The following is a 23,179-nucleotide window of genomic DNA, read 5'->3' as shown; positions in this document are numbered from 1 at the left end:
CTTAATGGGGCAGCACAAGCCATCCTAAAGTGTTCCCAGCCAATGGCTAGGATACACTTATTATTTAACCACTTAACCCTCAAGGGTGGTTTGCATTTTAATAACCGGGCCAATTTTTACAATTCTGACCACTGTCCCTTTATGAGGCAATAACTCTGGAACACTTCCATGGATTCCGGTGATTCTAACATTGTTTTCTCATGACATATTTTACTTCACGATAGTGGTAAAATTTCTTTAATATGGCTTGCGTTTATTTGTGAAAAAAATGGAATTTTGGCAAACAGTTTGAAAATTTCGCAATTTTCCAACTTTGAATTTTCATGCCCTTAAATCACAGAGATATGTCACACAAAATACATATTAAGTAACATTTCCCATATATCTACTTTACATCAGCACAATTTTGTAACCAATTTTTTTTTTTTGTTAGGAAGTTATAAGGGTTAAAAGTTGACCAGCGATTTCTCATTTTTACAACACCATTTTTTTAGGAACCACATCACATTTGAAGTCACTTTGAGGGGTATATATGATAGAAAATTCCCAAATGTGACATTATTCTAAAACTGAACCCTCAAGGTGCTCATTCAAGAAGTTTATTAACCCTTCAGGTGCTTCACAGGAATTTTTGGAATGTTTAAAAAAAATGAACATTTAACTTTTTTCACCAAAAATTTATTTCAGATCCAATTTGTTTTATTTTACCAAGGGTAACAGGAGAAATTGGACCCCAAAAGTTGTTGTACAATTTGTCCTGAGTACGCCAATACCCCATATGTGGGGGTAAACCACTCTTTGGGCTCATGGCAGAGCTCAGAAGGGAAGAAGCGCTGTTTGACTTTTCAATGCAATATTGGCTGGAATTGAGATCGCACGCCATGTCGCGTTTGGAGAGTCCCTGATGTGCCTAAACAGTGGAAACCCCAACAAGTGACACCATTTTGGAAAATAGACCCCTTAAGGAACTTATCTAGATGTATGGTGAACAGTTTGAACACCCAAGTGCTTCACAGAAGTTTATAATGTAGGGCCGTAAAAATAAAAAATCATATTTTTTTCACAAAAATGACCTTTTCGCCCCAATTTTTATTTTCTCAAGGGTAACAAGAGAAATTGGAGCCCAAAAGTTGTTGTCCAATTTGTCCTGAGTACGCTGATACCTGGTAAGTAGGGGTAAACCACTGTTTTGGTGCAGAGCTCGAAGGGAAGGAGCACCATTTTACTTTTTCGATGCAGAATTGGCTGGAATTGAGATCGGACGTGATGTCGCGTTTGGAGAGCCCCTGATTTGCCTAAGCAGTGGAAACCCTCAATTCTAACTTCAACCCTTACCCGAACACACCCCTAACCCTAATCCCAACCTTAACCATAACCCTAACCACACCCCTAACTCTGACACACCCCTAACCCTAATCTCAACCCTAACCCCAACCGTAAATGTACTCCAAACCCTAACCCCAACTCTAGCCCCAACCCTAACCCCAACTTTAGCCCCAACCTTAAGCCTAACTTTAGCCCCAATCCTAACCCTAACTTTAGCCCCAACCCTATCCCTAACTTTAGCCCCAACCCTAACCCTAACTTTAGCCCTAACCCTAATGGGAAAATGAAAATAAATACATTTGTTTTATTTTATTATTTTTCCCTATCTAAGGGGGTGATAAAGGGGAGTTTAATTGACTATTTATAGCGGGGTTTTATAGTGGATTTTTATGTGTGGCAGCTGTCACACACTAAAACACGCTTTTTATTGCAAAAAATAGTTTTTGCATCACCACATTTTGAGAGCTATAATTTGTCCATATTTTGGCCCACAGATTCATGTGAGGTCTTGTTTTTTTGTGGGACGAGTTGATCTTTTTATTGGTACCATTTTTGTGCACATAACATTTTTTGATCGCTTGTTATTACAATTTTTGGGAGGCAGAATGAACAAAAAACAGCCATTCATGAATTTCTTTTGGGTGGGGCATTATACCATTCGGCGTGTGGTAAAATTGATAAAGCAGTTTTATCCTTTGGATTAGTACAATTACAGTGATACCTCATTTATATCATTTTTTATGTTTGCCACTTTTATACAATAAAAACTATTTTATATAAATATAATTATTTTTGCATCTCTGCAAGATAATGTTTTCAGTGGTACCATGTTTATTTATATCCGTCTTTTTGATCATGTGTTATTCCACTTTTTGCTCAGAGGTATGATGATAAAAAAGCATTGTTTTTTGCCTTGTTTTTTATTTATTTTTTACGGTGTTCACTGAAGGGGTTAACTAGTGGGACAGTTTTATAGGTCAGGTCATTATGGACTTGGCACTACTAAATATGTGTACTTTTATGTTTTTTTTTTACATAAACACATTTATTTATTGGAACAATATTTACAGTATTTATTTTTTTCTTTATTTAGGAATTTAAAAATATATCTTTTTAAACAGTATAATATTTTTTTTTTTACTTTTTTACATTGTCCCAGGGTGGGACATCACTGTATAAAGTCAGATCACTGATCTGACACTTTGCACAGCACTGTGTCACATCAGCGATCTGACAGGCAGTGAAGGAGGCTTGTCAGGTCCTGCTCTCAGCAGACACTGACAAGCCACCTCCTTGCAGGACCCGGAAGGACCCCACAGCCATCTTGGATCCGGGGGTCTGCAGGCAGGGAGAACCTCAGAACAACAAGATCACATTGCGTTGTTCTGAGGGTCTCAGGGAAGCATGCAGGGAGCGCCCTCCCTGCATGATGCTTCTCTATGCCACCGGAACAAGATCGCAGCGTTCCGGGGGTTAAAGTGCAGAGAGTGGTCCATGACCGCTCCTGGCACTTAGTCCCAGGTGTCAGCTGTGATAATCAGCTGACACCCAGCCGCGATCGGCCGCGCTCACCTCGTGATTGCGTATGATGTACTATCCCATCCATGGGAATTAAGTTCCAGGTCACATGGACGGGATAGTATGTCTGATGGTAGAAAGGGGTTAAGGTACCTCCAACTGAATGAATGTGCCTGCAAAATGTGTAAAGTTAGTCACTGGCACGCTTGCTTGTTGTCAGGTTCCCAGTACCTTCCAGTCTGTCTACCTGTCCAGTACCTGTCTGCCCATACTTGCCTTGTTTCCCTGTATTTCAGCCATATGAATCTGCACCTGCCAGTGCTTATCAGTATACCAGTAGAAATGGCCAGCACCTGCCAGTGCTTATCTGTATTCCGGCCGGACTAGCACGCACCTGCCAGTGCTTATCTGAATACCAGCCAGACCAGTCCACAACTGCTAGTTCTTATCTGTATACCAGCCAAACCAGCCTGTACCTGCCAGTGCTTATCCGTATACCAGCCGAGCCAGCTCACACCTGATAGTGCTTATCTGTATTTTAGCCAAACCAGCACGCACCTGCCAGTGCTTATCTGTATACCAGCCGGACCAGCCCGCACCTGCCAGTGCTTATCGGTATACCAGCCGAACCAGCCTGCACCTGCCAGTGCTTATCTGCATATCAAACAAACCAGCCCACACCTGCCAGTGCATATCTGTATACCAGACAGACGAGCCCACACCTACCAGTGCCTATCCATATACTAACGATACCAGCCATCCCTTCCAGCATCTGTGTTTCCTGTGTTCCTGCCTGTATTAGCTGTACTCGCTCCGTTCCAGATACCTGTGCCTTGGAGGTCAGCTGCCATGTGTCCGAGTTCTGTCCTAGTATAGCACTTGGTGTCCATTGGGAGCCAAGCCTAACCCCACCATCAGGGGCTCTAATGAAGAGTCAGGTGCTCACCTAGTCACGCCCCTCCAGGTTCTCCTCGGACCACGGCACAGTGATTCCACCACTCCCTTTACACCCCTGCTTTGGCTAATATATGATGATCCTGGCTTAGATACTTGATTGATGTATTAATGTTTTATTAGACCAAAAACAAACCAATATTCACCCTAAAATGGATTGTAATGGATTGGGAAATATGCATAGTAAAACATTTCATTAATATGGTGAAGTAACAACAATTATGCCATAGATCAGTATACTAAGCTTTAGCCGTCACTCAAACATATGTTTACCGTAGACATGGTACAATGATCAATATCCTCATCTGCAAATAGAATGGCATCTTTAATAAATACAGCAGCTCCACGTATGATGAAAGATACAAAAAGGTTCATGTGGATGTAATTTCTGGGGCAATGAAGTTTCCTGTGGAGAAAACACCAAGACATGGTATCAAAGTTGGGGTTATTCAGTTTGGAAAAATGAAGGCTTACAACAATGAGGGGATAGTGCAAAGATATTTCCAATGATCTTTTGATGGCTATTGTTTATTCTAAGGGCACAGATGATTTTCTTAAAATTCTGGAGATGGAATATCTATCTATCTATCTATCTATCTATCTATCTATCTATCTATCTATCTATCTATCTATCTATCTATGTGCTAAGTATCTTCATTTTATAAGTATATTTAAATAGCAGTAAAGCAGCCTACATATCATGTATTCAATGTTTGAATTGTGACTATGCGCTTGCGAACTGATTCATATTAATAGATATCTAGTAATATGACTCAGTTTGCAAGCGCATAGTAACATAGAAGTTTGAGCTTGTTGCACTTCTTTAACCCCTTGATATACCAAGCCTGTTTTTCACCTTCATGACCAGGCCAAATTTTACAACACTAACCAATGTCACTTTATATGGTAATAACTCTGGAACACAATGGATCCCACTGATTCTGAGAAGGTTTTCGACTGACATACTGTACTTCATGCTAGTGGTAAAATTTATTCGCAATGGCTTGCATTTATTTGTGAATATATAGGAAATTTGGCTAAAATTTGGATAATTTAGCAATTTTCAAACTTTCATTTTTATGCTTTTAAATCAGAGAGTCATGTCACACAAAATTGTTAATAAATAAGATTTACCACATGTCTACTTTATATCTGCATCATTTTTTAAACATAATTTTTTTTTGTTAGGAAGATAGAAGGGTTAAAATTTGATCAGCAATTGATTTTAAGCTTTTGTTGGGAACATTTTACATAACATTTAGGATCACATTTATCTTGAGATCTACGCTGAGCACTTACTTTGGGGTGTCCATCTAAATCTCTGAATGATATGATTCAGATGAAACCCCTGAGAGATCCATTCACTACAATGAGGCAGCAGAGTTACTCTGGACGCCATCTGGCCTCTGCTCAGCATTGTCCTGCTTTTCAAAAGTGCACAAAACTGTGGCGGACCGCGCTTTTATGGACACCTAAAAAGATGGGCACTGTCAGATCATAGGCCAACATATGAGTCATATGAGGGCATGTTTTATGCTGGACAAGTTGACATTTTCATTGGTACCATTTTCGGGCACGTAAAGTTTTATTATTGCTTTCTCTTCCAATTTTTGGGAGGCAGAATGAACAAAAACCTGAAATTCAGGGATTGTTTTGGGTTTTTTTCATGTCGTTCTGTGTGTGGTAAAATTGATAAGGCAGCGTCATTCTTTGGGTCAGTACAAATACAGCGATACCACAATTATATACATTTTTTATGTTTTGGCGCTTTTACGTAATAAAACTATTTTATTAAAAAATAATTATTTTTGCATTGCTTTATTCTGAGAGTTATAACTTTTTAATTTTTCAACAGATGGAGCTGTGGGGCAGCTTGTTTTTTGCGGGACAAGATTATATTTTCAGCTATACCATTTTTATTTACATTTTTTTTTTGTTCTCTAATGTTTTATTCCACTTTTTCATTAGCGGTACGGTGAAATGTGCCACTTTTTTATATACATAGTTTTTATGATCTTCACTAAAGGGGTTAACTAGTGTTACAGTTTTATAGGTGGGGTCATTCCAGTCATGTCAGTACCAATTTGTTGTTTATTTTTTGCTTTTACATAAAAATACTAATTTATGGATATAATATTTTTACTTTTTTAATGTTTCGTGATTTTTTTTTTATAAAAAATGTTTTTACCATTTATTTTTACTTTAGTTTACTTTATTACTTAGTCCCTTTATGGGACTTTCAATTTTAGCAGTCTGATCACTGTTATAAAGCATTGCAATGCACCATGAATGTAGGGGGTCAAACCACTGGAAGCCGTGCAGGCACCGCTCCTGGAATTAAGAGCCTGGTGTCAGCTATGATGTTAGCTGAACACTAGGCGGCGATAATGCGCACACAACTCCTGTGAGCACAAAATCTCCATGACACACCCAGTCCAAGGTCGTGAAGAGGTTAAATATGGTTGAATTGTAAAGTGCTGTGGAATACGTTGGTGCTATATAAATAAAGATTATTCTTATTAATATGGTGCTCGATGTTTTATATGCTTATATCGTTTGTCTAATGTGTATGGGCGACTCCAGTCCATAGTTACACAGATCTGCACAATGGAGAAAAGTTAACACTCTGACATTTTCCTTATAAGGGTTAAGCACATCAATTTGGATCTGTGGGGTAAGGATAAGAGTTAAGTTTGCAATTATTATATAATGAGAAATCCTAAGTGTCCAAACTTTAGGGGCACCCTGTAGAAATAATTAGCCCAATATTGTAAGGGTGTGACAGAGACTGTCATGTTCCTGACCATGAAGACAACAATTGCGAATACTGTCATGCATTTTAAGTGCGTTTCATGGTGTCATGTAAAATGTATAGAGTGTTATGTAACTAATGTACAGTGTGATAAGTACTGATGTTGCTGTGTAGGTACTGCAAAGGTAACGCCTAAGGTAATTCTGGTCACTCAACTGATATAGAGAAAAGTATAGGTTATATTTTAGTGCCTAAGGTAGAGATAGACAGTTACTGTAGGTACAGTTAATATTTTGGGAATAGCCCAGATTGAGAGGGGACTTGGACAAGTTGAAAAGGGAACCACTTCCTGGTTTAGTGGGTTAGTAAGAGTTAGAGTAAGTGAGAAGTTTGTGTGAAGATCAAATTCAAGATGCAGTGGACGGGAGGCATGTGGAGTACATAATGTTCTGGCAGCATGAAGTCATACAAAATCTCCTGTGCCCAAACAAGGCCCTGAGGAGTATGCCTTAATCCCTTCCATACAGAGCAAGTTGGACCAGGAACCTCCGTGATGGAAATATGTCAGATCTCAGTAATATCCCCACTGATACCCTTTAGTCAACAGCCTCCAAACTTTTGTCCCTTATTTCATCTTTTGGATTTACTCAGTGGTCCTCTGCAGCCACCCACACAGATGGAAATACGCTAGACCTGGTCTTTACCCATCTCTGCTCTCAATCTAACTTCATCACCTCCCCTCTCCCTCTATCCGACCACCATCTGCTCACTTTCTCATCTCTGTCCTCCTCACTGATCACCCATGTCCAGCAACATGCGCACCCCTGCAGAAACCTTGCACATCTAGACACTCACACACTCTCTGACTCTATCCTACCACTGGCTTCCATATCCTCACTCCACGACACAGACAGTGCCACTGCTTTCTACAATGCCACTATCGCATCAGCTATTGACACGGTTGCTCCTCTTGTTCATGGCAGAGTGCGACGTATCAATAGACAACCCTGGCACAATAACACCACTAAAAAGCTCCGGCAAGTGTCCAGGGTTGCTGAGCGGCATTGGAAGAAAACACATTTGCAAGACGACTTCACTGCATTCAAACAGGCAACACTCGCTTTTAAATCTGCTCTCACCTCTGCTAAACAGGCCTACTTCACAACCCTCGTATCTTGCCTATCCTACAACCCCAAACAGTTATTCAAAACAAAAACAAAAAACAGCAACTTCAAACAAAATAAAGCAGGTGTCAAGAGGTGCAAGCTGCTATGACTGCATAATATACGAAGTGCTAAATATAAGTGCTAAGATACCAGCAAACACTGAATACATGATATGTAGATTGCTTTACTGCTAGCTAAAATATACTTACATAATGAAGGTACTTAGCACACAAATTGGCGAATTCATGAAAGCACACCAGCTGCGACAAGGCGACCTTTCTTTGATAGAAAGCTATACTTAACATTTATTAAGCATGAATCTCCTGGGCCAAAAGGCACATAAGATCCTGTACTTTATATATCATGCAGTCATAACAGCTTCCACCTGTTCATAGTTGCTTTATGGTGCTCAGAGGTACTGGTCAGTTTTTTCTAGTATGAGGTGGTGGCTGACTCCATAATTGGCTGAGCATGCCTCTTCCCATCAGCTTTACAGTATGCTGTTTTTAATCAGTGCTGGAATCTTCTTGCTTTTTAAATTTCTAGGCTATCAGCCTGACAGAGGCATGTTTGATAAATATTAGGTTTACGGTCCTATCAAACAAAGGTCAACTTGTTATGGCTGGTGGGCTCTAATGAATTGGCCAATCTATAAGCTAAGTACTTTCAGTTCATTTGCATATTCTATTTACCAGTTAAAATTAATATTCAATGTTTGTATACATCTTAGCTCTTACAGAAGGTTGCTGTATGATTTAGTTTGTATCTATTTACCTACTTATCTATGTCTGCTTGTCTGTCCACCCATCGATCTGTTCATATACTTACGTTTCTTACTTACTTTTTATATCATTTCTATCTATTTGGTTGTAAAACAGAAAAAAAGGATGAAGCCCGCCAATACCCATGCCAGGCTGATACATACGCGGTGTATTTTCTGTCATGGGCCCTCCCGTTTCTGTATGGATGCTGGCAAACTTCTTCCTTTTTCTCTTTTTCATATCTTGTCTTTGGGTGTAGGACTTGTGCATCCAGACATATTATTGTCCTGAGATGTTGGTGCTGTTGTGTTATTTATTGGGTATTTTTGTCATTTTCTTCCTGCATACCTATGCTACCTTCTATACATACTAAATTGTGTTCTTTCCTTTATTTTGTTGGACTCACTGAACGATTAATAACTTTTAATGTTCTTTGGCTTTTGTAACTTTCTACCGATTCCCTCTGGTTATCAAACATTCAGCTCATTACCAGTTCTGCCTCACATTCTAGATAAACATCATGCTGCGGCCTCTTGTTGTGCTCATTTATCACTGTCTAAAGTTTTACATTTCAGAGAAAATAGACTTAACGAAATTACATGGGAAAAAGGCTTTCAATTAAAAAACGATACAACGATACAGCATAAAAATATGGAAAGCATTGTCAGTAAAAATCTAATAAGAAGAAACCATCCAGAGACATCAGTCTAGTATAAAGAGAAAATATTGCTCAGCTACTAATAATCATGGATGAGGGTTATTGTTTGGGACAGAAATGATAAGGGAAAGATCCAAACCCTTAATGATTTCTTATTTTTTCTTTTTTCACTGACTCAGCTGTATGAGGTCTTATTTCATGGTGAACAAATTGTATTATTTTCCAGTGATAGGCATGCTGTATATTAGGAGGCTGGGAGAAGCTACAACGCTGTGCTGTCAGCCTCTACATGGAGCAATCCACCACTCTGCTCCTAGCAGGTAATTTCCATCCATTTACTGATTGCATTGCATTCTACTATTCTTATCTACTGGCAGGGCTGGACTGGCCATCTGGCAATTCTGGCAAATTCCAGATGGGCCGATGCCAGCTGTGTGTCACGCCTTTGCTCTAGGGACACACATGCAAACGTTCCCCCTGGCACCCTATTTGTTCTATTTAGATTACTGCACTGCTCAGAGATAAATTCCAGTACGACCTGACCTCTGCTTCTTCCTATCCCCATTAAGTACATGAAGGAGGAAGCAGGGAATGACACCAATGCAGCCAATCAGACTAATCATGTGCTACGCCCAAGAGTCTGGTCGTTGCAGTAACGTCGCTCTTCCACCAGGGGGAGTGATGGTACGTCTGATTGCACTAAAAGAGTTCACCTTGCAGGTATCACAGACACACATTACACTTCACCTTCCGGCCGCCAGGGGGAGCAAAAGGTCCTATCTACTAGCCACTCCTCACACATGGGTAAAACTGGGGGTTGGATAGGAAGTTAGGGAGAAAGTAGCTGGAGAGAGTTCGAGAGAGGACCTGTCAGGGGTGGGATCCTGACAGCGGCCTAGCACAGACAGATCGTTATGGAGCTGTGCCTGTGCCTTATAGCGGCAGACTCCTAAGAAAGGACACGAAGCGAAGTATATTGTGGAGAAGTGAGAGACGGGATCACAGCACAAAGGAGATAGAACCAGAAGGAGTCGTGCCTCAAGATCAGCAACATCCTTCTGAGGCACGTAGCCGGAGGCCGGAACGCCGAGGAAGTAATAGACTCTACGCATTACTTTGAACCAACGGCAGGGCAGTTAACTTTAGGTTGGCTGTCTCACCTTTACACCTAATGAAGACAACGGAGGCAATTGTGGGAGAGGGGCGTCTCTAGGCTCCCTATAAAATAACTCCAGGCCTACCCCGTCATATGGGTGCGTCCTATCCATATCATCTGGGGGGACGGAGAGAGAAAGAACAGAAACATACATGACAGTTGTGAGGACTTTCCCGCGGTGCTCAGCAGGGAGGTACTACAACACACAGGCGCTGGTAGGAAGGCCACTGATTTCCACCTGAAAAGGGAACTCTGGATGTGCCTTTGGACCGGCCGGTCTCAGCCAGCCCTGTTCGCAGTGCTCTGGATTGTGGATGCCGAAGCCTTCAGTAAAGAGGTAAAGAGACTGCAACCCTGTGTCCTCGTTATTTACTGCGACCTACACCACCACCTACACCTTTAATTGGACGCCCCTTAGCAGGGCCATGGACTGGGTCAGGCCACCGTGACATCCCCAGAACCGAGAGAGACCCGGTACCGAGTACCCCGCTGCCCTGTGTCTGGGGGCACTCCAAATTTGGCGTCACGAACAGGATCTACTTAAGCCTGAAGAATCAGGTCATGTGTGCCTTAGAACTGTGACTGAATTGTGCTGAATCGTGATTTATTGCAAAGACTGTGTATTGCTATTTGCCGCCAAAATCCGCCATTGCCGCGCCGTGTGGGGCACGAGGGGAGGAGCCATAGCTTCGTGGGCGGAGCCGGCCAAAAAGAGAGCGGAACAAGAAGACGCGGTGAGGTGCCGATTCCAGAAGAGGAACCCCGATTTCCACTAGGTTAGCAGAGGGGAGGGGCGGCCATGTCTGATCCAGGAGAAGCGGAGGCAGCGGTCGCAGCTGCAGACTTGGGGGCACCTCCGGGCCCCGCAGTAGGCGCAGCCGCAGGCCTTGTACCACCGCCGAGTTCCGCGGAGCTTGCCGCCCCCATCAGCCAGCCGGATGCTGCCGCAGCTACAGCAGCCATAATGCCCTTCTCCATGCCGTACCTACCTGGAGCAGCCTGGCTACCGCGATACTCTGGAGAATCACATACATTAACTGACTTTAAAGAAGGGATCTGCAGCCTGCTTGAGTTTTATCCCCTGACAGAGCCTCAGAAAGTTCATATGATAACAGGCCAACTCTTTGGAGCGGCTCTGCTCTGAGGGAAGTGAAGTCCTGGCCCGCCACGGATAAGAAAACTGCGCAGCAGATCTTTGCAAAGCTTAAAACCACCTTTGACACCCGCACCGCTACAGAAATTAAATTGACGTTCTATGGGTGCAAGCAGAGGCCACAGGATAGCTTACGGGACTATGCCCTTAATCTCCAGGAGGCACTGCGGGCCATCAAACAGAATGACCCAAACAGCATGCAAGATGAGGATAAACTCCTGAAAGAGCGGTTCATCGAGGGGCTCCTGTGCAGTCACCAAAGGGCCCAACTGCACTTCCTGGCCATGCAGAATCCAGACCTGACTTTCGCGCAATTCAAAGATAAAGCCATCCAGGCGCTACAGGAGCGACAGCCCAGCCGTGCAGTACTTCCCAGGCATCAAGCTCTCATGTACCACCAGGAGGTGGCGCCAGATGCCCCAATTGCCGCCGAGGCCGATGCCCAGATCCTGGAGGACGATTCCCCTGCAGGACTACGCCTCCAGATGCAGGAGCTGACCAAGAGCGTTGCTGCCCTAGCCCGGACCGTACAGTCCCTACAGGAGGCCCCCAAGGAGAAGATCCAGCTGGCTTCCAGACTGGAGGATGTCCCCTGGCAGCGACAGAGGAGGATTCCGCCGACCAGAGGCAGGGACGACGATCGCTTTCATCGGGACGAATGACCTATCTGCTGCTGCTACCACCAGGTGGGCCACCTTGCAAGGTACTGTCATTTAAATGAGCAACCCCTGGGGCAGAGGGCCAACCCCCAGGAGTAGGACGATCAGGCCCACAAAATTGGAGAGCCAAATACATTGGAGGGCGACCAGTTCTTCCCATCGTGATCGACGGTATCCCCATGAACGCTTTCCTGGACACCAGTTCTCAGGTGACGACTATGCCTTACATCCTTTATAAATGTTATTGGGAGGATACCGACATTACTCGTGGCCCCGATGATGATTTCACCATAATAGCCAGTAATGGTCAGTCATTGCCACAAGTGGGATACAAAGAGGTCACCATTAAAGTGGGGCGGGTAGAATTGGAGGCCCAAGGGATTGTAATTGTTGATATTGACCGACGTGAATGTAATCCCATGATGACCATTGGTACTAATGTTATAGAAAATTGTCTTGCAGAAGTTATTGTCCTGTTACAGCAGGTAGCAGAAACAGCTGGTTACAGTGAACAATGTGCCATGCAGAAAGAAATCAGGGCTCTGATGCAGAGACAGCAGGTGGAGCTGACTGCTGGTGAAATTGGTCGTGTCACAGTGAGTGATTCAAACCCCATTGCGATACCCCCCAGGAGTGAAATGTTAATATGGTGTCGAGCAGCCATAGGCCTCAGGGGTAAGGACTATCAGGCCCTGGTAGAACCTGTATATTCAGATAATAGGCCTACCCTCCTGACAGCCAGAGGGGTGGTTGACGTCCGCAAGGGGAGGGTGCCAGTACGTGTTCTTAATTGTGGGGAGGAAGAAGTCCACCTAACCAAATATGCCACACTTGCCAAACTGTTTACTGTTAATAATAGTGTGATACAGGCACCCGGACCCTTGGTCCCGTCCAATCCGGCGGAGAACAACGGTTCTGCAGGGCAACTGAAAGATTGGTGTCGGGAATTGCACGTGGGCACTGACTCTACCCCATCTCACCAGAAACAGGGGGACTACAGGGTGGTTCATGAGTACGTGCGGGTATTCAGCAAGCACCCCCTAGATTTTGGGCAGGTAAAAGGGATTCAACATCATATCCCCACAGGAGATCATCCACCCATAAAAGAGAGATATCGTCCTGTACCCCCAGCTCATTATCAGTGTGCCAAAGACATGTTGCGAAAGATGAAGGAGGCTGGGGTAGTGAGAGACAGTTGTAGCCCCTGGGCAGCTCCATTAGTCCTCGTTAGGAAGAAAGATGGCACAATGAGGATGTGTGTTGATTATAGGCAGCTAAATCGCGTTACACATAAGGATGCATACCCACTGCCCAGGATAGAGGAGTCCCTGGCTGCTTTAAAATCTGCTAACTACTTCTCTACCTTGGATCTCACCAGTGGGTACTGGCAGGTTCCCGTGGCAGAGGCGGACAAGGAGAAGACGGCCTTCACGACGCCGATGGGTCTCTGCGAATTCAACTACATGCCCTTCGGATTGTGTTTTGCCCCGGGAATGTTCCAGAGGATGAAGGAGTGCTGTCTAGGGCATAAGAACTTCGAAACCGTGTTGCTATACCTGGACGACGTCATCATCTTCTTCCAGACTTATGAGGACCATCTGAAGCACCTGGCCGAGGTGTTCGAAGCCCTGTCCAACTTTGGCCTAAAGGTAAAACCGTCCAAATGCCATCTGCTAAAACCCAAGGTGCAGTACCTGGGCCATGTAGTGAGTGCCAACGGGGTGGCCACAGACCCTGACAAAGTCACCGTGATCAAAGACTGGCCGAAGCCCAGCAACCTCCATGAAGTACGGCAGTTCCTTGGGTTGGTAGGCTATTACAGGAGGTTTATCAAGGACTTCATCAAGAAGGCCGCGCCATTGCAAGACCTGTTGGTGGGCCAATCCAAGAAAACCAAGGGTAAGCATACCCCATTTGATTGGAACGAGGGACTGGAAGGATCATTCACTTGTTTAAAGTTGGCGCTGACGGGAGAAGAGGTACTGGCCTACCGTGAATATGACCAACCGTTTGTGCTGTATACGGATGCCAGCAACGTGGGACTGGGAGCCGTGTTGTCCCAGGTCCAGAAAGGCAAGGAGAGGGTAATCGCTTACGCCAGCAGGAAACTTCGTCCCACTGAAAGGAACCCTGACAACTACAGTTCCTTTTAGGCTACTTTCACACTGGTGTTTTTTGTCCTCCGTCGCAATGCGTCGTTTTGGACAAAAAACGCATCCTGCAAAAGTGCTTGCAGGATGCGTTTTTTCTCCATTGACTTGCATTAGCTACGCATTGCGACAGATTGCCACACGTCGCATCCGTCGTGCGACGGATGCGTTGTGCTTTGGCGGACCGTCGGCACAAAAAAACGCTACATGTAACGTTTTTTGCTGCCGACGGTCCGCTTTTTCCAACCACGCATGCGCGGCCGGAACTCCGCCCCCACCTCCCCGCACCTCACAATGGGGCGGCGGATGCGCTGGAAAAATGCATCCGCTGCCCCCGTTGTGCGGCGTATACAACGCTAGCGTCGGTAACCTCGGCCCGACGCACTGCGACGGGCCGAGCCCGACGCTAGTGTGAAAGAAGCCTTAGCTGGAATTCCTCGCCATCGTTTGGCCAGTGACGGAGAGGTTCAAGCACTACCTGGCCTCAGCAAAATTCACTGTCTTCACGGATAATAATCCACTAAAGCATTTGGACACAGCAAAACTCGGTGCCTTGGAACAGCGGTGGATGGCCCGGCTGTCCAATTACGACTTCACCATCAAGTACCGGGCAGGGCACAAGAATGCGAACGCTGATGCCTTGTCCCGGATGCCCAACTTGCCAGAAACGGGGGAAGACCCGGAGGCACTGGAAGAGGTAGAGCTGCCCGCTTTCCATCGCCCCAAAGCCACTCAGTGTTCCCATCATGTGAAGAACAGGCACAAGAAAAAGCAGGATGCCACGCTGAATCCCCTGCCCCACCACGGATGGGCAGAGACCCAGGATGGTGACCCCGCAGTCCGTCGGGTGAAAGAGCTCCTGACGCAGTCAGGTTTGCATCCTGGCCCGGATGGTCCACAAGAGACACAACAGCTGTGGAAGGGGAGAGGCAAACTGTTTATTCACAATGGTAAGCTGTGCCGGAGAAGCATCGACCCACGCACTCATGAATTGTTATGGCAGATAGTGGTTCCAAGGCAAGATGCGCCAATGGTTCTGGGAGCGTACCACAATGGGGCCGGACACTTCGGATGGAGGAAGTTGGAGAGGCTACTCCGAGGGAGGTTCTACTGGATTGGCATGAAGAAAGCCATCGAGAAGTGGTGTTGAGAGTGTGGCCCATGTAGCCTACGCAGGAAGGACCGTGACAGCCAACGGGCTCCCTTGCAGCCCATCATCACCAAACGGCCACTCAAACTGGTCGCGCTAGATCATGTGAAGCTAACACCTAGCCGGTCAGGCTATGTCTACGCTCTTACCATCGTGGATCACTACTCCAGATTCCTGGTAGTTGTGCCTGTCAAAGATCTAACGGCCAGGACGGCCGCCAAAACCCTCCAGCAGTACTTCTGTAGACTACATGGGTACCCGGAGAAGGTACTGACCGACCAGGGACCAGCATTTGAAGCGGAGGTGTTCCAGGAGTTATGCAATCTGTACGGGTGTAAGAAGATCAGAACCACCCCGTACCATCCACAAACCAACGGGATGTGTGAGGAGATGAACCAAGTGTGTTGTGAATTGGGTTTCTGGGCTCCCCCGGTGGTCACTGGTGGTACTGAACTTGTGTGCTTCATCTCCTCTGTTCACCTGTTTCCATCAGGATGTGGGAGTTTTCTATTTAACCTTGCTCCTCAGTCATTTCTATGCCGGCCAACAATGTTACCAGAAGCCTTTCTGTTGCATGTTCCTGCTCCTAGACTACTATCAGCTAAGTTGGACTTGTAGTCCTAAGTTTGTTTTGCATTTTTGTTCCAGTTCTCTGTGTTTGAATATTTCTGAGGCTGGAAGCTCTTGTGAGCTGAAATTGCCACTCTAGTGTCATGAGTTGATATTAGAGTCTTAAAGTAATTTCTGGGTGGTGTTTTGAAAGGGGTTTTCAGCTGGCTGTGAAGTTCCCTTTTCTGTCTTCCTACTATCTAGTAGGCGGACCTCAATTTGCTGAACCTATCTTCATACTTCGTATGTCAATTTCCTCTAAAATCACCGACAGTATATGTGGGGGCTACTGTCTGCCTGTTGGGGAAAATTTCTCTGGAGGTAAGCCAGGTCTGTATTTTCCTCTGCTGGGGTCGGGCGGTCCTCCGGCTGGCGCTGGGCGTCTAGGGATAAAACGTGGGCACGCTACCCGGCCACTGTTAGTTGTGCGGTAGGTTTAGCTCACAGTCAGCTCGAGTTCCCATCTTCCAAGAGCTAGTCCTTTTGTATGCTTTACTACGGTCTCTTGTCATTGAGAACCATGACACAAGTGGTAATCGACTTACTGAAGACCTTGCCTGTGGAGGAACGGAACTTGTGGCCAACGAAGTTGCCTGACTTGGTAGACATGTACAACCACATCCCAGTGAATTCCACCAACTGCACTCCAGCGTACCTGATGCGAGGAAGATCTAGCAAGTTACCTGTTGATCTAGACATGGGGGTCCTAACCCCCGAAGATACCTCCCCAGATGCAGATTGGGATGCAGAAAGGCAGCAAAGGTACGGCAAAATACAGGAATGCGTGGAAAGAAATCTCGCCCAAGCCAGACAAAAACAAGAAAGAGACTACAACCAGCATGCTCCTGCGATTCCCTTGTCACCCGGTGAGCAAGTACTCAAACGGAAGAGGAGATTACACAAGCTTGTCGACCAATGGGAAGCGGAACCGTATTCCATCCTGCCATCCAATTTTGACAATACGAAGGTCTGTCTCATCAGCAAAGATGGAGGGGAAACGTCAACGGCAATATCCAGAGACCACCTTAAAATATGCCCTGATAAGTTGAGAGATAGGGAAACAGATCCCCGAACCTCTCCACCTGTAGAAGAGGAGAAGATGATACACACTGTTCTTGGCGATTTTCCCCAGTCTTGGACTCAAATAAATCAGGCCATCGTGGTACCTGTCTTAACGTTTCGTCAACTGAAACCGCCAGAACTAAATGTGGTGCCGGATCATCCAGACCCGCAATCACAGCGGACCCCACCAGAGGATGCCATGCCAACCTTTGAGCTCCAGCATGCCAGTGCTACCCAGACTCACTAGAAGTGTAGCTAGAAGACAGTGCACTACACCAGCGATAGCAAGCATAGCAGGCCCTGTTAGGCCAATAGCCACCCCTGCACTGCGGAGGTCTACACGTAGCACCAAGAACCAAACTCCACTTCGCTACAAAACTTGGAGATATTAATGATAGTTGCTATTTGGTTGAAAATGTTTGTGTAAATATCTTTGTTACAGGTTTCAAAATGGACAATGGAGTAATGGACAGTGAATTGCTCCAAAACTTTCACAGGGACCCCTTTGTTTACCCGGGGTCCCTGTTGTTTCAAGGTTGTACCCACTGAACTGGGAGTCATGAACTGTGTATGACCAAACTTTTGCAACATTCAAGTGTCCTCACCTCCCATAGAGGGAAGCACTGTTATATTTACTTGTTCATAGCATTTACTTGTTCATAGCATTTCAAAATTTTGTATGTCTTTTGTTAACATGTATTGTTGTTCTTCTTTCCCTAGTCCGGGAGTACTGGATTTAATGGGGGGGAGTGCAGCACCCCAGAGTCTGGTCGTTGCAGTAACATTGCTCTTACACCAAGGGGAGTGATGGTACGTCTGATTGCACTAAAAGAGTTCACCTTGCAGGTATCACAGACACACATTACACTTCACACTCCGGCCGCCAGGGGGAGCAAAAGGTCCTATCTACTAGGCCACTCCTCACACATGGGTAAAACTGGGGGTTGGATAGGAAGTTAGGGAGAAAGTAGCTGGGGAGAGTTCGAGAGAGGACCTGTCAGGGGTGGGATCCTGACAGCGGCCTAGCACAGACAGATCGTTATGGAGCTGTGCCTGTGCCTTATAGCGGCAGACTCCTAAGAAAGGACACGAAGCGAAGTATATTGTGGAGAAGTGAGAAACGGGATCACAGCACAAAGGAGATAGAACCAGAAGGAGTTGTGCCTCAAGATCAGCAACATCCTTCTGAGGCGCGTAGCCGGCGGCCGGAACGCCGAGGAAGTAATAGACTCTAAGCATTACTTTGAACCAACGGCAGGGCAGTTAACTTTAGGTTGGCTGTCTCACCTTTACACCTAATGAAGACAACGGAGGCAATTGTGGGAGAGGGGCGTCTCTAGGGTCTCTATAAAATAACTCCAGGCCTACCCCGTCATACGGGTGCGTCCTATCCATATCATCTGGGGGGACAGAGAGAGAAAGAACAGAAGCATACACGACAGTTGTGAGGACTATCCCATGGTGCTCAGCAGGGAGGTACTACAACACACAAGCGCTGGTAGGAAGGCCACTGATTTCCACCTGAAAAGGGAACTCTGGATGTGCCTTTGGACCAGCCGGTCTCAGCCAGCCCTGTTATCAGTGCTCTGGATTGCGGATGCCGAAGCCTTCAGTAAAGAGGTAAAGAGACTGCAACCCTGTGTCTTCGTTATTTACTGCGACCTACACCGTCACCTACACCTTTAATTGGACGCCCCTTAGCAGGGCCACGGACCGGGTCAGGCCACCGTGACATCCCCAGAACCGAGAGAGACCCGGTACCGAGTACCCCGCTGCCCTGCGTCTGGGGGCTCTCCACATGCTTAGTGATCTAGCCAGCCCAGCAAGAGCAGCCGAGGCATAGATAAAACAGAAGCATGATGACAGTCATGCTCAGGTGAGTTTTGCAGAGTACATGCCCTCCCACATTCCACATTCAGGCCTGAGAATAGAGCTTCTCCAAGTGTGAAACAATTGTCCTCTGGCAGCTCCTCTTTTTGATCTGCTGCTCCCCTCTCACTCCTCTTATCACTGTCCTGTGTTTATAGAAACTTTCCACACAAGACACTGGATTTAACCCTTTTGTTGCCTCCCTGCAGCTGACTTGGAGAACTCTATTTTTAGCTAGGTAGTGAAAGGGTTAAACCTTGTGGCTTTTGTAAATTGGATTTACAAACTGAAGATAGCAGTGATAGGATGTGAAGAGGTCATTGCTGTTTCTTCTGACAGTGCCTGAAGCTGTGCCACAGAGTCCTGCTTACAAAAGTCCCCCAATACAAATTAAAGGGAACATGACTGATACCCTAGCCCCCTTAACAAGCGTCACCGCTGATCTTTGCAAACTTTGCTTATGCAGATATTTTTCTACTTCCCTGGGAATTTGCAGTGAAGTTGTGTGTACGTACCCCAACTTCATTAGCGCACTGCCAGGGAGGTAGCAATGATGCCGTACTCGGCCAGCCGCATAGTTTGCAGAGGGTTGTGCTTATGTAAGGAGGTGGCGGAGACATCAGTGCTCCCTCTCTCCTAGGTGCTGATCCTGTGCACTTTATGCGGTACCCGAATGGTGTACCTGTGTCTTAATGTTTTACTGTAATGTGCTATATTCACATTGTATTATTATGTGAAGTTCCCTTTAAATTGTTTATGTGTACTATATTAACTTAGGGACAACAAGGAGTTAAGCATATGGGCTGGACTAGCAGCCTAGAGGCAGCAGGAGTTTCCTGCTCCTCAGTCAGGGCCCGGACAGGCTTACCCGGGCAGGTGCTCAGCAGTAATCGGGAGCTTGTCAAGCCCCAGGAGGGGGAATAGAAACTGCTCACCCAGATCTATGGACAGTGAAGTGGGCACCGAGACTGAGTAGTGCCCCGCCGGGAACTATAAGTGTCCAGAAATCGGCTTAAGAATTGTCACTGCGGACTGTCACTATTGCTGCCATTGATATAGTGAAGAATACTAGGGAAAGAGCAGGAAGATTTGTTCCATTTACTGCATCCACTTTTTCTACTTCTTTTATTCTACAATAAATTGTTTCCCTGTTGGATTACAACTGTGTTCTTGGATCCTGATTGTCCATGCTGCAGAGACAGCGGAGAAGAGGTAAACTGCCTGGTGTTGCATCTGTCCTAGTGTTAATGTGCAAGGGGGCGGAGTGCTTTTGAACTGTTGCTTTGAGTGACCTCGCCTGCGACTACCACCCTGTGCCACCTTGTTACACTTACACAAGGAGAGGGAAGATTAGTACAGGGAAATAAATACCTCCTGATTAGTTAGTCACCCATTAATTCACATACTGTAGCTTGAGAACAGGTTTAATCCCTTCTCAGTCCCTATGTTGCCCTTGTAAAATAATAACACCTATGCTCACCTTGAGGGCAAGGGACTGTTCCAGCAATGTCAGCAATGGCTCTTCTGCGGATTGCATAACGCTGAGTTATGCAATGCATGTGGTGAAACATTACTGGCTTCACTCTCCTCACTTTTGGATAAATCCAGAGGAAGTGAGAATTATGACTGCTCTCACCTCCTACGGATGTCAGTTACGTCAAAAGGACGGAAGAGTGAATCAGCTGCTGAATTGCCACTGGGATCATGTGGAATGGCGCCGGAGGGAAGTAGAAGAGTTATTGTTTTACTAGGAGATATAAAATAATAGTGATTGAAAAGGGGTTGTCCGAGTAGTGAATAACCTCTTTAATTTTACATTTATCATCAATCTATTAAGCAACACAAAGGTAAATGTAGAAAATGTAGAAAAAGGGTGCAATACGGTCATGATGGTAGTTTAGGGGGCTAGGGCAGCTGACAGGTTTCCTTTAATTATACATTTAGATTCAGTGAATGCACCTTAAAAGGGTGGTTTGAAGCTAATAATGAATTTCATCCTAAATGACTTTTTATTGTAATAATAATCTAATATATTTTCTAATATGCTTTAATTATAAAGTTCTTATCATTCCCTCTCTAATTTAACTGCTTTAGTTATTTTTTTATCTATATTCCTATTTGATGATTTTCCATTTGAGAATCCCCAGTGCATGCTGGGATACTTAAACGACTCATCATCAGGAGAGATTTGCTGCGGTCAGTGCTCCAACCTCTGTCCCCATCCTGAAGTGAAGTGTCATCAAGGGTTGTAACTTTTGCAGAAGCACAAGGACCCAAGAGGTAAGGGGGCCCATTTTCATCTACGAAACAGGTGGAATTGTCACTATGGTGTGCTGTTAGATTGCAAAAGGCCCATACACTGTTCTTGCGCAGGGACCCTTTTCTGCTTGTATCCACCAGTGGCGTCATCAGTGACATCCATTTCAGGGGATGGGCTAGTCCCTGCTCTACTGAACATGCATCAGTTGTCAATTCCGACATATGCTCAGTAGGATGCAATATTCTGTGCAATATTCTTCACAGTGTAGTGTAAGTGCGCAACCTTTGCCGGCTCTAATGAGAAGTCATGAGCTGGAAGGAGTGTACTGTTATTGCATTTTGGGAAAGAACATTGAGAGCAGAAGCCAGCCTTGCCCCCAGATAGTGAGATCACTTTCATGGGTGGGGCTTGTCCTTGCTTGCTGCATTCCATCATTGCACAGCTGGCTATAAGTCAAACATGCCAGGATGTACTTATTGTTGCCACTCTCTCTGCTGCATGCACACGCGATGCCTCTGATGCCACACTACACAGGCGCCACCCATCCCGGCTTTAGACAGAAGGACACATCCACTGTTATATATAAGATTTTATGATTGTTATGTAGCTAGTTTTGACTGAAGGTCATTGCCAAGGCCATCTTGTAATGTCTGGTACCCATGAATATAAACAAGGATGAATGACCTCGGGGAGATCAAAACATCCAACACCGCAGACACACCATCATGTGTTTCTCAACGCAGTGATCCAGAACACTGCCCCCATCCCTTATGGGAAATATGCAAATGCATGTAGAAAAGCTGCGGAGACACCATCACGTGTTTCTCAACGCAAGCAATGAATAGCCAGGTCTTTCACTGGGAAGGAACAACCACGGGAAGGGCAGCATTCAATAAAGGAAAACCACCTATGCCAAAACATGGTATCCATCCACAGACAGCTGTTTTGGGGTATTCCCCATGAATATGACATGTCGACAGGCGAATAAAGTTTACCTCACTGAAGCTAAGGAGTGCCGTGGTCTTTTGCACATTTTTTTTTGCCTTCTCACTTTTCAGCAGCCATTAGTTTTTTATTTATTCACTGATGTGGCAGTATGAAACTTTGTATCATGGTAGACAAATGGTAATATTTTTCAGCACAATTTTGGGGCGCATAAAAATTATTGTGGAATTTCTACAATTGTTCTTTTAACTAAAGTATATAAAAAAAAATTTTGGTTTCTTTTTTTAATTATAATGTATATAATACATATTATATTAAGTATAATGCTGCCTCAGTAATACCCAAAAATATGTAGCCTCCTTACTCATTTCCTCCTCTGTATGGCTAGTTTCACACTAGCATTTTGAGGAGCTGCGGAGGGCTGCGGACTTCCGCCGTGAAGCCCCGCCCTCGGCCGCACCTCCGCCGCTACCTCCGCCTACTTCTGCATGTGGCCTGCAAGCGACCTGCATACTTATCTTTAACATTAGGTACGCAGGTCGTGCCGATGTATGCGGATGCTTCCGCATGCGTCGTTTTGACGATGCGGAGAAAAAAAAGAAATTGCTTCAAGCTGCGTCCTACGCTGGTCGCCGCATCGTCAAATCGACGCATGCGGAAGTATCCGCATACAGCGGCACGACCTGCGTACCTAATGTTAAAGATAGGTACGCAGGCTGCATGCAGAAGTAGGCGGAGCTAGCGGCGGAGGTGCGGCCGAGGGCGGGCCTTCACGGAGGAAGTCTGCAGCCCTCCGCAGCTCCTCAAAACGCTAATGTGAAACCGGCCTATGGAGGATTCTTCAGGGGACTGTAAGAACCGTTGGGTGTATAAGGAGTAAAGAACGGACACATAAAGAGTTCCTGCAATGGCAGGAAACTAAGTATTGGATCTGACAAGTTGTACCAGAGCCCATAATAGATATGCAGTCAACTCATGTACTGCACTCTCTCTTTTACCATACAAATGTACAACACGATAATTAACTTTTG

General features: G+C 45.4%; 1 protein-coding gene across 1 annotated transcript in view; it reads right to left on the bottom strand.

The window, feature by feature from the left end:
- The window catches only part of LOC143769134 (vasoactive intestinal polypeptide receptor 1-like), a 259,746-nt gene that overhangs the window by 93,385 nt on the left and 143,182 nt on the right, over window positions 1-23,179 (bottom strand). The window contains exon 6 of the mRNA XM_077257715.1: window positions 4,072-4,204. Coding sequence (XP_077113830.1) covers window positions 4,072-4,204 — 133 coding nt within the window. The remainder of the gene's footprint in view (window positions 1-4,071; window positions 4,205-23,179) is intronic.

This window comes from Ranitomeya variabilis, chromosome 4 (genome assembly GCF_051348905.1).
Source record: "Ranitomeya variabilis isolate aRanVar5 chromosome 4, aRanVar5.hap1, whole genome shotgun sequence".
NCBI lineage: Eukaryota > Metazoa > Chordata > Amphibia > Anura > Dendrobatidae > Ranitomeya > Ranitomeya variabilis.
Note: the sequence above shows the minus strand (reverse complement) of the source record. Positions and strands in the feature narration are given on the sequence as shown.